General features: G+C 44.9%; 1 protein-coding gene across 1 annotated transcript in view; it reads left to right on the top strand.

Annotated features, from left to right (window-relative positions):
- The window catches only part of taf3 (TAF3 RNA polymerase II, TATA box binding protein (TBP)-associated facto), a 55161-nt gene that overhangs the window by 32534 nt on the left and 8792 nt on the right, over positions 1–13835 (top strand). The window contains exons 3-4 of the mRNA XM_061253017.1: positions 4156–6053; positions 13665–13747. Of these exons, the coding sequence (XP_061109001.1) occupies positions 4156–6053; positions 13665–13747 (1981 nt within the window). The remainder of the gene's footprint in view (positions 1–4155; positions 6054–13664; positions 13748–13835) is intronic.

Here is a 13835-nt window from a genome sequence, read left to right as displayed (position 1 = left end):
TGTGATATACAGACACCATGTTTAGGGGTAGCTAAAAGGCAACATTTTTATTAAAAAAAAAATTCTTAAAAAATGGATTAAGTAAAAAAAAAAAAAGGAGCGCACAACCAGCAGCGAAGTCATCTCTCAAGTTTTATTTATTTAGCAAACAGTGTTAATTATGAACAGAGGGGCCAGAGCGCATCCTGGTATGATGGACTAGCCGTCATTAAATAATTAGAGCAGCCATTATCATTAATAGAATATACAGGGTTATCTGTCGGTTAATGCCGCGGTAATAGAATGGGCCCTCTTTCTCTCTGGCGCCTGTACCCGCTCCCCTCACGCGTGCAGACGAGGCCGTACACAGAGGCGATTATGGGAAACCAGCAGCAAGCCACAGGAGGCCCGGCTGAGAGAAGTAGACCTTATCTCAGGCAATTAATCAAGCAACTCATATTGCGGGACAATTATTCAAAGCTTATTCTTGAATAACTTATAGCCTGAAGGTTCTCAAACTTTCTTCCCTTTCCATACCCCCTGGACTTTTTTTTTTTCTTTTTTTCCCTCCCCCCCCTGCCACCACCGTACTCCCCTTTGGAAAGGCGAAGGTCATAGGCGGGTTTCTGTAGGGGCGACGACTCGAGAAAGGTGAACAGCCGATTGTGGGAGACCGCGTGGGTCTGCGTGGGTGGACTGGCCCGGGCGGAGGCACGAGGGCGTGCGTGTTCGGTTTATGTCCGTCATGAATAACAGGGAGGGTAACATTTTTTTGTCCGTTTTTTTTTTTTTTTTTTTTTTTAAACGTTGGGCTGGTCTGCGCCTCCTCGGCAGGCGTAATTAACATTCCTGGTTGGCAACACTGTGGCATGCGTGGCACGGCAGAATGGGTAGAGGAAATAACCCCGGTTTGTCGCTCCATCTCGCAGTGAGCTGTGACCCTCTCGTCTCGCACAGACACAGGCTCTCCTGATTAATGAAATACAACAACTAAAACTTTTGTTGCTACTTATCTCTCGCACTGTACACTCCCGTTACACTTTGAATTTCTGAAGGCCACAGACGGGAAGCACGGTTTATTACTTTACCTTTTTCGCTTCAGGAAAACGCCGTTAAAGAAACATTTCAAAAGGACATATTTATTTAGCGTGAAGCATTTTAAATGTCAGAATTACATATCTCTGCGGTTTGGTCCCTTCTGCCTCTGCATGTTAATAATTACGCCATTTCCCGTTGCTTGTGGAATTAGAACATAAAAACACCTTATCTGCTTTGTGTTTAACCTCACCTCTTTCGCCTGGTATTGATTGGAGCGCCTCAATAAATGTTGGCGGTTTTAATTGTACTGTCCCGCTAATCCAGCTCATTTATTTTAATGTACAGGAGCAATGAAAATAAGGAAATCGATGTAACGCGACCGATAGGGGGGAGGCTTAATGAAGTCCACAAATACCCGTGCTGTCGCGCGGCCGAGTTCAGGCTCATATCTACATGTTTATTCTGCGGTTTTCCCCGCCGTTTGCGGAAAGCGCGCCCGGCGTGAGTATCGGCGAAGCCGCGCCGATCGATGGAGCGGACAGCGGACACGGCCTCCTCGTCCCCTCCGCCTCCGCGCTCGCCAACCTCACACTTATCTGTTATTTTAATTTCTGCCCCCCCGCGCCCTCCGCTTGACTCCGCTTTCTTACGGGGGTTTGTTTTTGCGTGTCCTTGATTATAGTCAGGCTTTTAAATCCTATTCTTTCCTCCCTTTTTTTCCCCCCCCAATTTGTAAAAAAGGCACAATCAATTATGACTTCTGTGTGCCAAGCCAAAAAGAAGTGTAGCCCTCTTGAGCACGGAGGGAAATTAAATGCGGAGATGATTTGCGATTTTGTAAAACAAACTAAGCTCCGGGTAAATAAAATGGTCTCCTCTCCTCACCCCCCCCACCCCCTCCTTCCCCCACACAACCTCCTCATCATTTGATTAGAGGACTCGGGCCCTGAATAAATGCATTAGAAGTAATCATACTCGCTGTGGATATCTCTCTCCCCATGCGCTGTCAACGTGTAAGGGCTGTATTTCCCCCTGTTTTTTGTTCTCCTCTGTGTAGCGCTCTGATAGACTAATGTCACCTACACTCTGTGGATCCCACGGAAGGGGGGAAAAAAGGGACCGAGGAGCCGTAAATGCAAATACCGCCCGTGCCCGCTTTACAAATTAAATGTCAGGACATAAAATATCGTCAGTCTCATTTGCTGTAAGAAAGATGACAAATCCATATTCTTAAATAAAATTCTTATTACAGCGCCCGGTAATCATAGCGGAACAAAGACCTATGATTAACGATACCAATTTATTGTATCTGAGGTGGAAAGGGAGAGAGAAGGAGCAGAGACATCATTGTTATCATAATTCATATCATAAATAACACAAGAGAGCCAATCACGGCGCTGCACTGATGTCAACCCAAATAACCTTTGATAACAATTACCATAGAAAGCAGTCACAGAAACCCTAAAGTCACAATGTTATCTTATCCCTATTCTATGGTTATAGAATACAACAGTATTACCATATAGATTAGACTATTTATAATAGTAGATGTCATCCTGGGTCTTACTTGCTTAAAGAAGCATTTTTAATGTTTCCATTGTGGGGAAGGGATAGGTGGAAGTGTCTTTGGGAAGAGATTATACTGTAGCCTTTATGTGGCGGCTGTATCGCACCGGTGCGCGTTTAGAAAATGGTCGCGGTAGGGCTGAGACAGCAATTGAGGTGGGGGGGTGGTGGTAATCGAGACGCCGGGAGATATTAGGAATCTCTGATATTGCTAAAGATTACTCGGGCGCTGAAATGTATATCTTGTCGAAGGCGTTGTTCTTCGAGTTTTATCTGCTGGTAAAGTTTAAGCCTTGGACGGGGGGGAGGGGGGGAGGCTTTGCGTGTGTTCCCATGGTTTCCCCGAACATGGCCCCCGCCACGTCGATCCCCGTGCGCGGGTACATCGTTTTACACTTGTGTGTGCGTGTACATCAAGGTCTTCCCCCGGGGCTGGGAAATTAAACAGGAAACGAGAATTAGCTGGAAATTTCAGAGCTTGGCGAGAGCGCAAAAATAAACCCCATCTAGGCCTGTGTATCTGACCTCAGTGTCACTCGTGTGTTCGCTGTGGCAACGGGTCTTGATTCCTGTTGCTGTGCTCTTCCACTTTTTTTTGCTTTTGACTGTCAAAGATGTTTCTATGATTTTAAGAGACTGATTATTTTTGGGTCAGTGCTTGCTACACTCAAAAAAGATTCATAATTGGGTTTATTTAAAAAGAATTATGGGCAATGTTTCTCTCGCTTTATTAAGTATATGCAACTTCAACTGATTAAGTAGGCTACGTAAGTATCCATCTCAAGTATCTTCAAACAGTGAGCAACAGATTTAACAAAATAAGGTTTTCACTAAAATAAGGAAATTAAGAGATATATTATGGTTGCAAGTGACAGGTTAGTTGAACCCCCTCCCCCCGTTTTTTTCATTAATGTTAGCACATTTAAGGAAAGCGTAATTTTGATGTATTTGCTGCCTTTATCAAGGCCGCAGTAAAACTCCCCCCCGAGCCCAGCTTCATTAGAAGCCCCTATCAGTAGGAAGACAGACTAAACAGATCAAGATCAAATTGGCTGCATTAAAATAGGCGGTCTGATATGAAGTTATATGAGCAGAATTTGCATTTTTATGGGGGGTATCATATCAACAATTGTAGCGTGTGTAATACCACACCTAAAAACTGCGATTTGGTTTTAATTTCGCTGGTCATTAATGCTGATTGAATTCATGCGGAATTATGATTCCCCTTTCTAGATGAGTATAAATATTGTTTAGGGTGTAGCTTTGTGCCCTGTAGAGACTTCACATAAAGCTTATTTAACCGTTTAAGCCGTAATATCGCAAATGTGTGATTAGAATGTTCTTAACTGAACAGTGCTGATGTAACAATCAGGACTGGTAATAAAAAGCAATCGTTCTAGAACACTTTGAACACCAACTCTTTGAAGTGTTAAGTTTAGCTTGCAATGGAGTGGGCAATTCGAGTCCTGTGAATGTGCTATACTGGTAAAGGAGAAGGGAACCATTTGATGCATGTAATTGGAAAATCTGTGTGTATCTGTCAACAACGTCTCTCTTTCTTCATCTTTACAGAGGAGGAAGAGGAGCAGGTCCTCCCTGATATGGGAACGTCGGCTGAGGCCATGCAGGTCCCGCTGGACGAGGAAGAGGAGGAGATGGAAGAAGACGAAGCCGTCAACGACGAGAACTACCTAGGCAAGAGGCACCTGGACAGCCCGGACTCGATGGACATGATGCCTGTCATGAAGAGGCCCCGCCTCCCGGGCTTCAAGTCGTCAGACAGCCCGGAGTGGGGGGTGGAGCCTCGGGAGCCGCTGAGCTCCCTGAACCCCCAGCGTGCCCCCGCCATGCTGACCTCGCTCCACTCCCACGACAGTTCTGGCTCCCTCACCCTTTCTCCCGAGCCTCCTGGACACACCCCCTCCGCCAGGGCCACCCCCCCGGCCGTGCCCAGGTCGACGGACTCCAAGCCGATCCCCACCCCGAGTCGAAAGGCCAAGATCTCCCCGCCCGGCAGGCCCAGGACAAAATCGCCCAAAAGGGCCAATGCCGGTACGGCTTCGGGCAGCCCCATACGCTCGCCCAAAGCGGCCCAGAAGGAGAGGAAGAAGTCTCCGGGCCGAACCCGGAGCCCCAAGAGCCCAAAGAGTCCCAAATTGGGCCCCGGCAAAGCGGCCCACCCGCCGGGCAAGGCGGAAGCACCGCCGAAGGTTACCCTGGTCGCGCTGAGCGAGAAGATGGGCAAGGAGAACCTCCACGCCAGGCAAAGCCCGGCTGTGGTGGCCGAGGCCAAGAAACAGCAGTTGGCGGAGGAGCAGCTGAGAAAGCTGGACCTCCCCGACAACACCATCGACGACTCGATCGACGCGGTGATCGCCCAGGCGTGTGCAGAACGAGAGCCCGACCCCTTCGCCTTCTCCTCGGGGTCCGAGTCCGAGAGCGACGTCTTCTCCAGCCCGCGGAGGCTCACCATCTCCGAGCCGACGACGCCGAAGCTCTTGATCAGCACAAACAGTTTCGGCAAGGACACCTCCACCCCTCTCCCCTTGAACGCCGCGGGCGCCCTGGGCCCCAGCAACTCGTGGACGATGGACGACTCCATCAACGAGGTTTTACGCAAAGTAAACCAGGGAGGTCCCTCGGGGACGCCCCCCAACATGAACTACCTGTCGTCCCCGTCCGCCTCTCCCCCCACCCCCGAGCCGCTCCTCAAGGTGTACGAGGAGAAGAACAAGCTGGCGGCCTCGGTCGACGTCAAGAAGAAGCTGAAGAAGGAGCTGAAGACGAAGATGAAGAAGCGAGAGAAGGAGAAGCAGAAGGAGAAGGAGAAAGAGAGGGACAAGGGCAAGAGCAAGGAGAAGAACCGAGACAAGAGCAGAGACAAGGAGCGCGAGTTCCTCAAGGAGGCCAAACTCCCCTGGAAGGACTTCTCCGCCAAGGACGACGACCAGCGAGAGCTTTTCAAGACCCGGGACGCCGACGAGCCGGTGGCGCCTAAGGTGAAGTCCCGAGACGGCGGCGGCGGCTCCAGGAAAGAGAAGGACAAGCACAAGGACAAGAAGAAAGATAAGGAGAAGAGCAAGAAGGACAGAGACAAGAGAGACAAGGGCAAGGACAAAGGCAAGGAGGAGAGGCAGAAGGCCTCCCTCTCCCTCAGCCTGAAGGAGCCCCCGCTACCTCTCTTCAGCCCGGCCGCCTGTCTCCGCATCCCCTCCATGCTGCCCCCCCTGCCCCCCATCCTCCCGGACAAGCTCTTCCAGGACAAGGACAAGACCAAGGAGAAGGACAAGAAGAAAGACAAGAAGGAGAAGAAAAGGAAGAAAGACAAGGAGAAGGAGAGGGAGAAGGAGCGGGAGAAGGAAAAGGCCAAGGAGAAAGAGAGGGAGAAGGAGGAAAAGAAGAAAGAGAAGGAGAAGGAGAAGAGGGAGAAGGAGAAGGAAAAGGAGAGGGAAAAGCACAAGCTGGAAAAGGTACGTTGCTCCAGCGATGTTTCAGGAATTGATGGCAGTAACTTTGTTTTAGGCGTATTCAAGTATTACAGTTTAATATTACAAACACAATTTTATGATAAGACATGAATGTTTGTGGAAGTGAAAAAATTTGTGTGGTGAAAAATGTATTTGAGTATGTGTGCAGTTAACTGATACATGCTATAAACCGAAAGCACCATTTTTTATTTTGTTTTAAGAGAACCAATGTCTGTGCCGTTGCCAGTTACAACTCATCTTGGTTTGAGCAACTGATTTTATTTCACATTTCGTAGGCACTTTTTCCAGAGAATTCGGACACTTTTTTTTTTTCCCCTCGTCTTCTGTGAGATGCTCCAGAGAGCTACAGCTATCAGCGTTTCTATAAATCAAACAGCGCATAATGCAGCCCGGCCATTTCTCTGTTGTGTCTTTGGTTTCTCTGTTTACCTACAGCAGATTCAGTGTCTATCTCCCTGGTGCTTGTGTGTTTATTCTGAGCGAAATGCTCCCCTTTTATCTTGCTGTCGTCCAATCTCTCTCTCGCGCTCTGTCAGACAACAAAATGCATCTGTAATGTATGTTCGGTACATAAGATCGTTCGGAATTGATTTACATAGTTAAGTTGCAAAATCCCTCTTTTCTATTTATTTTTTATTATTATTTTTATTTAATATTTTCACTCCTACAAGATGGGATTTTGAAAATGATTTCTTTCCCCCTCCTCTTAAATCTCCTGATCACTTTAATTTCTTGCAAGGCTGCTTCGCCGGTGTCCTGGAGAAAAAAAAAAAAGAGGGAGAGAGAGCGCAAGGGAGAGAGGGAGAGACAGAGAGAGAGTGGGAGAGAGCGCAAGGGAGAGAGAGAGGAAGGGAAAGAGAGAGGGAGAGAGAGACGGAGAGAGAGACAGAGAGCGAGAGAGACGGAGAGAGAACTGGAGAGTTAAGGCTTTATCAGCGAGTGCCCTGAGGTATGCGGCGAAGGAGCTAAATCCTGAGAGATTAGCAGAAAAATGCAGCACACTGCAGTAAGGGGCTTATGCCACCGCTTGTATTAGTTCAGGTGAAAAGAGTATTGCTTTTACATAAAACTGGACAAATCCACCCACAATGTGTTCCCCGTCGGGCCACAATGGAATCTACTATCTCTGTCTTTCACCTCCTGTCTTGTGGGTTCAGTAAGCTTTGGGATCTAAATACTATTCTCAACCAGACCACACTCAGAGCTGTCGCAGTAGCAGCAGTAGCAATGCTATGTTTTTTTATTATTTTTTAAACATTTTCTTTTTTGGGGGGGGGGCATATTTTCGCTTCTTACCAAGTTTATATTCTAATAGAAGTTCACTATAAGGTGCAGACAGGTTTTGTTGGACGTAGTGTTTTCGTTATGTTAATGTGCTGCATTGATGGTATTCTGCTTTCTTCTCCAATGGCCTGTGTACATTACATGTTGAATGCTCACTGTTGCCTACCTTAGAACTTTGCCTCGGATTCCACTGTAGTCGCATATCACGACCGTACCTTTATTGATGATGATGATGATAATCTTTATTCATCAAAAAGTGTAATCGGTAATGGTTTGAGAAATTAAACAAATACTATCACAAGGGATGACACATCTTGCAGTACAAAACATTTTCAGGGCCATGGCTGATATGGATTCTAGTTCTGTGATGACAAATCTGTCATGTGACTAAATTATAATTAAAATGATGAATTATACACATTGTACGCATTGATTCTGTACAGAGATAAAATAGAGATGAATGGATAAAAACATAGATTCAACAGCAGAATGTAATGCAGCATTCAATTCACATTTCTTATCACTTTTCCTGTGGAAATTATGTAGGTGTCCAATTATCAGACCAGTTCTATTATTTAAATTTTTCTGAGTTGCATAATACTGCCTAGGTGAGAAGCCATGCAAAATAGAAATGCATCCAATGAAGAATTGTTCTTTGCAGTATATTGTAGCAACACCAGTGACACTGATAATCTGTCAGAACTGAACACCATGTCAAGTTCATGTAACAGTTAGATTTGAATGAAAGCTTAAAGAGAATTGGTTGGACCTCCTCGTAGCATGCTCAGTAGCTCAGTAGTAACAGTATCTAGCAGTAATGCCAAACAGACTATGTATTCTGTTGTTTTACATTTAAGATGACAAACAGTGAAGCATATTTCAAGTAAAATATGTAACTTTCTGTCATTATAATTAAATAGTCATTTTATCTCGCTACAATAAGTCTACTTTTATGCATTGCAGAAATACTTTTATTTACAAAATGCTATGTATATTAACTTTATCCAATTAATTGCTGTGCTTGCTTGTTTACATGCTGTAAACAGTGTTAAAATTCTTGTTGTACATTATAGGGAATTACATGATTGGCCATTTGTTTCAGGGTTGAAAAGTGATACCTAGTGCTAGGGAGACCAGGTGTCAGAAAATAAAAATGCTCCATTTAAAATGAGTAAGTTGGCAGCTTACAATTTCAGAAGTTTCAATTCTAGCATAATTAATCAAAAGCATTAAAACATGCATACGAGTGTGTTTCTAGACCTAGTGATTAATTAAAAGTGCTGCTGGCAGTTTTAGTTTAACTGGATAGTCAGTAGCTGCCTGTCCAATCACTGACTTGCTTTTAATGTTAATTTCAGTGTTATTTTATGACATGGCCAGAACCTTCCCTGGCCTGCTTCAGTGTGTCCATCTAGCACTTCCCTAGTTCACTAGCCCTCTGTTTCTCTCTAATCACTGTTCTATATGACCATAACTTACAGTGCTGTACAATCTTTTTATTTATTGCATCTTAAACTATATGATGATTGTTTTAACTTATCAAATTATTTCCAACTAGAAAAGTAGAGCCTCTTAAAAATATGGCTTGCTACGGGCTTCTCCTGTATTTGTGTAAATAGTTGTTTATTGCTTGTTGTAGATTAGGTTCTAACGGCTAATTCTTAACCTAAGATTAATTTTCATCTAATGCTTAATCTAATGATGTGTGTAGTACAGTATTTTCTTCAGTTATCTGATGATACCAGATAATAAATAGGTCTGCTAAATGTTATCGCAGGGGCATTTACGTTTTCCGCCCTTTCTGTCACACATAAACATTGCTATATCCAGGTAAGTATACATTTATTATGCCTGAGTTACTTTCCTACCAACCTGCCTGACTGGGAAGATTGGAAAAGACCATAACTTTGAAGCTTGAAATTTTATTTTGTGTGTTTAGTCATAGCCCACAAATGAGAAATCAATAGCTGGTGTGTTGCTGAGTGACTTTACATGCGGCCTTGCTCTGTGGTTTTGGCTATTACTTAGCTTAATGGAATGGTCTGCCGAGGGAGGAACGTCGTAGTAAATTCAGAACGAGCCTTGGTTTGGCAGGCTTACTGCAGAAGAAGCATAATGGATTTGATTACAGGATAAACTAATCAAAATTCATGGAGGGATGCGGTGACTTCAATCACAGCTCCTGAAAAACAATTTGAAATTGCTAAGCATTCATTACACCTGTGCTTTTTGCACTGATCTTTTGCTTTTTACTCTAAATTACCAGGCGCATCTCCAGTCACGCGTTGATATGTATCGCAATCCACTCTTTTAGAACCGCAGTCCAGATCATGAAGTTATAGGATTGCAATCTTTGATAGAATGTTCGATCGCCTCATCCCTAATAATTGCATCATTAGATAACATCATTTACCTCTCTTAAAGCAACATCGGGTAATTGCAGTGTGTTACACATCGTCATGACAGGACTGTTAAAACATTTTGTTTCATTTAGGGAAGGTCATTCCATCTTTTTTCTTTTTATGTGCTGTGAGAAGAGTCCCACAAGGATCAGTATTGGGTCCTTGCTTTTCCTTATTTACATAAATGATCTCGATGGAGGTCACAAAATAGTTACATTCATTGCAAGTTACATTTGTTGATGACACAAAACTCAAAGGTTTAGTAATTTAGTTTAAAATATATTCAAATAGACAAAAAAGATTTTAAATGAAACCAGGAAGTGAGCAGAAACATAGTAAAACAATTATCGAAGTCTATCAGGATCTATATACATTGTATTGTAAAAAATATGGTGTAAACATATACTATATAGCATAAGGTACTAAGTGGAAATCAAACTAAACTGCTCTGATATTAAGACTGTCTTCATCGGACCACATTAAAATTTTAATTTAACATCTTGTTTTGCATGTCTAGAAGCTCTTGAAAATGTACAAAGAAGGGCAACTAAATTTGTGCTGGGTATGAAATGTAAATGTTACTAGAAAATATATGACTATAATAACTAAGACGTAATCTATTCAGGTTAACCTAGGAGACTAGGCGGATTTGATTGAGGCTTTTTTAATTCATAAAATGGATTAGCAAAGAGAAATGGGGGGGAAACTCTGGTTGAATTCTGTTGGCAGAACAAAGGGGCTTAGTTTCAAATTCATGAAAGATGTGGTTCTGTTCTATCGGGAAGGTTTCTTTCCTCCCGAGGTGTCTGTGTCTGGCCTGTTCAAATGCTTGCTTTGACCCTGCTGGAGTCTGTAGGCAGCTGACCAGCCAAGATCATCATTATTTAATGTTGTTTTCATATATTTTCGAGAAAATAAATTTGTATGAAATAATGTCTTTCCTTATGTCAGTACAAGGCATTGTCCCTCTGATGCATGAGCTATGTTTGAGCCAAGGGGAGTTGATTGTATTGTGCAGGCACATGAGTTAACAATTTCATCTTTGATAATTATGAAATATATGTATATATTCAATAATGATAAATTAATTAATGATGTATTTGTGTTAAGTGAGGCCATAATGATTAGCTGCTTTTGGAAAATAAGTGAAGCTACTACTAATATACTCAACTCATTCTGTGCCATTTAAAACATGGTGAATAGATGTCGTCTAGCAATTCCATTATAGCGGACTAATCTATTACATTTCCGTGAATACACGTAATTGTCACATTTTCTGATGAATGTGCTTTTCATTTCTGCTTCACTGATTGATATGACAAAGTATAAACAAGATAAGCAAGGAAGTGTAATGCCTTAACAAAGGCGTCGGTTCGGCCAAAACTTCCCTCGAGTGGAATGCAAGAGATTATGCAGCTTTCTCGTTATTCTGGTTTGTGTGGCTATACTTTCTCATCACCACTAAGCATGTGGCTGTCCACTGTTGACTGTTGTAAGTGAGTTTATGTGGTTATATTAGAATAGGTCAGAAGTTAGCAAATGTGAATTAAAGATCAAAAATAACATCTTCACAGTGTGCAGTTTATCAGCTTCTGGTGTTTCGCTCATTTAACTAACGTTTGTTGTTTTCCCAGAAATTCAAGCAGGGATTTTCAGTAGTCAGTGTCCCATTGCAAGATTCAAGACTGAATTCGGTAGGCCTGTTCCCTGGGTGGGAAACAAAATGTTTAAACGTATAGGTTTCAGGCCATCTCTCTTTTAGCCATTTCAAAAGCCGAAAGGCCAAATCTACAACGGTATTGTACATCATTTATTAACATAATTAATCAATTTTACACATTAAGCAGGCCCTAGTGTTCTATGTGCATTTCCTTTGAAGATTGGCTTTGACTGAGTGGGGTACATCGCGATACAGTGCAGGTTAAGTGGGAAGTGGGAATTTAGGATAACACTCGTCGGTCTGAGCCATTTAATGGATAATTAGCATAAAGAGATAGTGGTATCTGTGTGTGCCGTAATGGTGACCCGGCGCCTTCCCCCTGCTAGTGAGTCCTTATCGAGCAGGTACAAGGAGCTGCTTCTGTCGTCAGGGGGCGGTCGTCCCACGGCTCTCAAAATGGACGCCGTGGAATTAGGTTCCAGCCCTGGGGCTCTGCTTATGCAGCCGCTGTGCCCTTTTTGACCCCCGCCATAGCCGCTTGGCTCAGTCCCCGACCATTTTAGATTTAGGCTGAGAGTCGCTCACGCTCCCGTTCATTGTGCGAGTGTTACCGCGGTTGTGTACTTTAGCGTACTCTGTGAACGTTAGCCCCCGCTAACCCGGTCCAGCGTGTCCCGGCTGTAAGGGGGCGTGGCCAATCCGCTTCAGCCACACTGACAAAAACGGTTATCGCCCCTTTGTTTGAGCCGACTGGATCTCGGAGATAAAATTAGTCGATCGTACCGTGGGAGCTGTCTCCTGTAACCAGGACAGCAGGTAGCGGTTTTGTCTCCGTCTCTATCTGGGAGTGACTCACGTTCCCGCGTATTGTGCACTATGCTAATGTGTTGGCGCACACTTGCACGCACTATTTTCGCGGCCGTTTTTTCTTCTTTTTTTTATGATGCAACTCGACAGACATTTTTTTTTTTTTCTGCTGATGTACACATTTTCGTTTTTGAAGGGAGAGGGAGAGGAGCCATATGAATCCACAAAGGTTTTGTAATAAATACATCGGCGACAATGGAAACGCAACATTAAAAGGGGAAAAACAAACGTGTTTCTGTGTTAAACAATTAGTGCCGGAGCATTATCCCGGATCCCTGAGTAACAAAGGACTGGCAGCGACAGGGGGTCGCCCGCGACACAAAAACCAGTGCTGCCGCTAAGCTGCAGTAAAGCCCCACAGCCCAGCTCCTCTCTGCTGTCTGTGCTGCACAACCCAGCTCCTCTCTGCTGACTGTCTGTGCTGCACAGCCCAGCTCCTCTCTGCTGTCTGTGCTGCACAGCCCAGCTCCTCTCTGTCTGTCTGTGCTGCACAGCCCAGCTCCTCTCTGCGGTCTGTGCTGCACAGCCCAGCTCCTCTCTCTCTGTCTGTCTGTGCTGCACACAGCCCAGCTCCTCTCTGCTGTCTGTCTGTGCTGCACAGCCCAGCTCCTCTCTGCTGTCTGTGCTGCACACAGCCCAGCTCCTCTCTGCTGTCTGTCTGTTCTGCACAGCCCAGCTCCTCTCTGCTGACTGTCTGTGCTGCACAGCCCAGCTCCTCTCTCCTGTCTGTACTGCACAGCCTTATTTATACACCTCTCTGCCTATATAGCAGTATAGCAGGCAGTCTGTACCATACTGTCGCTCCTATCTAGCTGTCTAACGGCCTGTCTGTACTGCACTGCACAGTTGTATTCTGTGCCTGTCTAACTCCCTCCATTCCTCTCTGTGTCATACAGTGCCATTACAGCCAGACATGTCACTCTCTTCCCTCCGTAGACGTTTGGCCCAGGTGTTTGTGTGTGTACGGTGGATAGGATTTCCCCAGCAGGTGATCCCACCATGGGACACTTGAGTGCTCGGTGCAGTTTGCCCTTTTTCCCTCAATGAACTGGTCTGATTTGCGCTTTCAATCGTCCAGTTTAGTAAGGTTGAGTCAACTGCCTCATTGACCGAAAGTTAAACTCGAGTGTCAGTGTTAGAAACTTGGAGCGAAAGGACAGAAGGGTTAATAAAATATTAGGCAGTTAATATTACTGAATTGACATTGGCTACCTCTGGGTTCTACTGGCTCATTGTAGGTTTTCAGCACATTTTTTGTGGAGCTGAAGTGCTGGAGGAATCATTCATCGGCAATGTGGTGGACCATCGACATGAAACCGAAACTGCCCTTGTGTCAGTCTAACGGCCTGCTCTCTCCTGCCCCCCCCCCCCCCCCCCCAGGTGAAGGTGGAGCCCCCAGTGGTCCTCCCGTCTCCTGTCATCCCCAGACTGACCCTGAGGGTGGGCGCCGGCCAGGACAAGATGTAAGTGTTCCCGCCCCGTCACTGTCCCATGAGCCAACGCGTTAGAAAGAGCGCAGTGTGTGTGTGTGTGTGTGTGTGTGTGTGTGTG

This window comes from Conger conger, chromosome 8 (genome assembly GCF_963514075.1).
Source record: "Conger conger chromosome 8, fConCon1.1, whole genome shotgun sequence".
Taxonomy (NCBI): Eukaryota; Metazoa; Chordata; class Actinopteri; order Anguilliformes; family Congridae; genus Conger; species Conger conger.
Note: the sequence above shows the minus strand (reverse complement) of the source record. Positions and strands in the feature narration are given on the sequence as shown.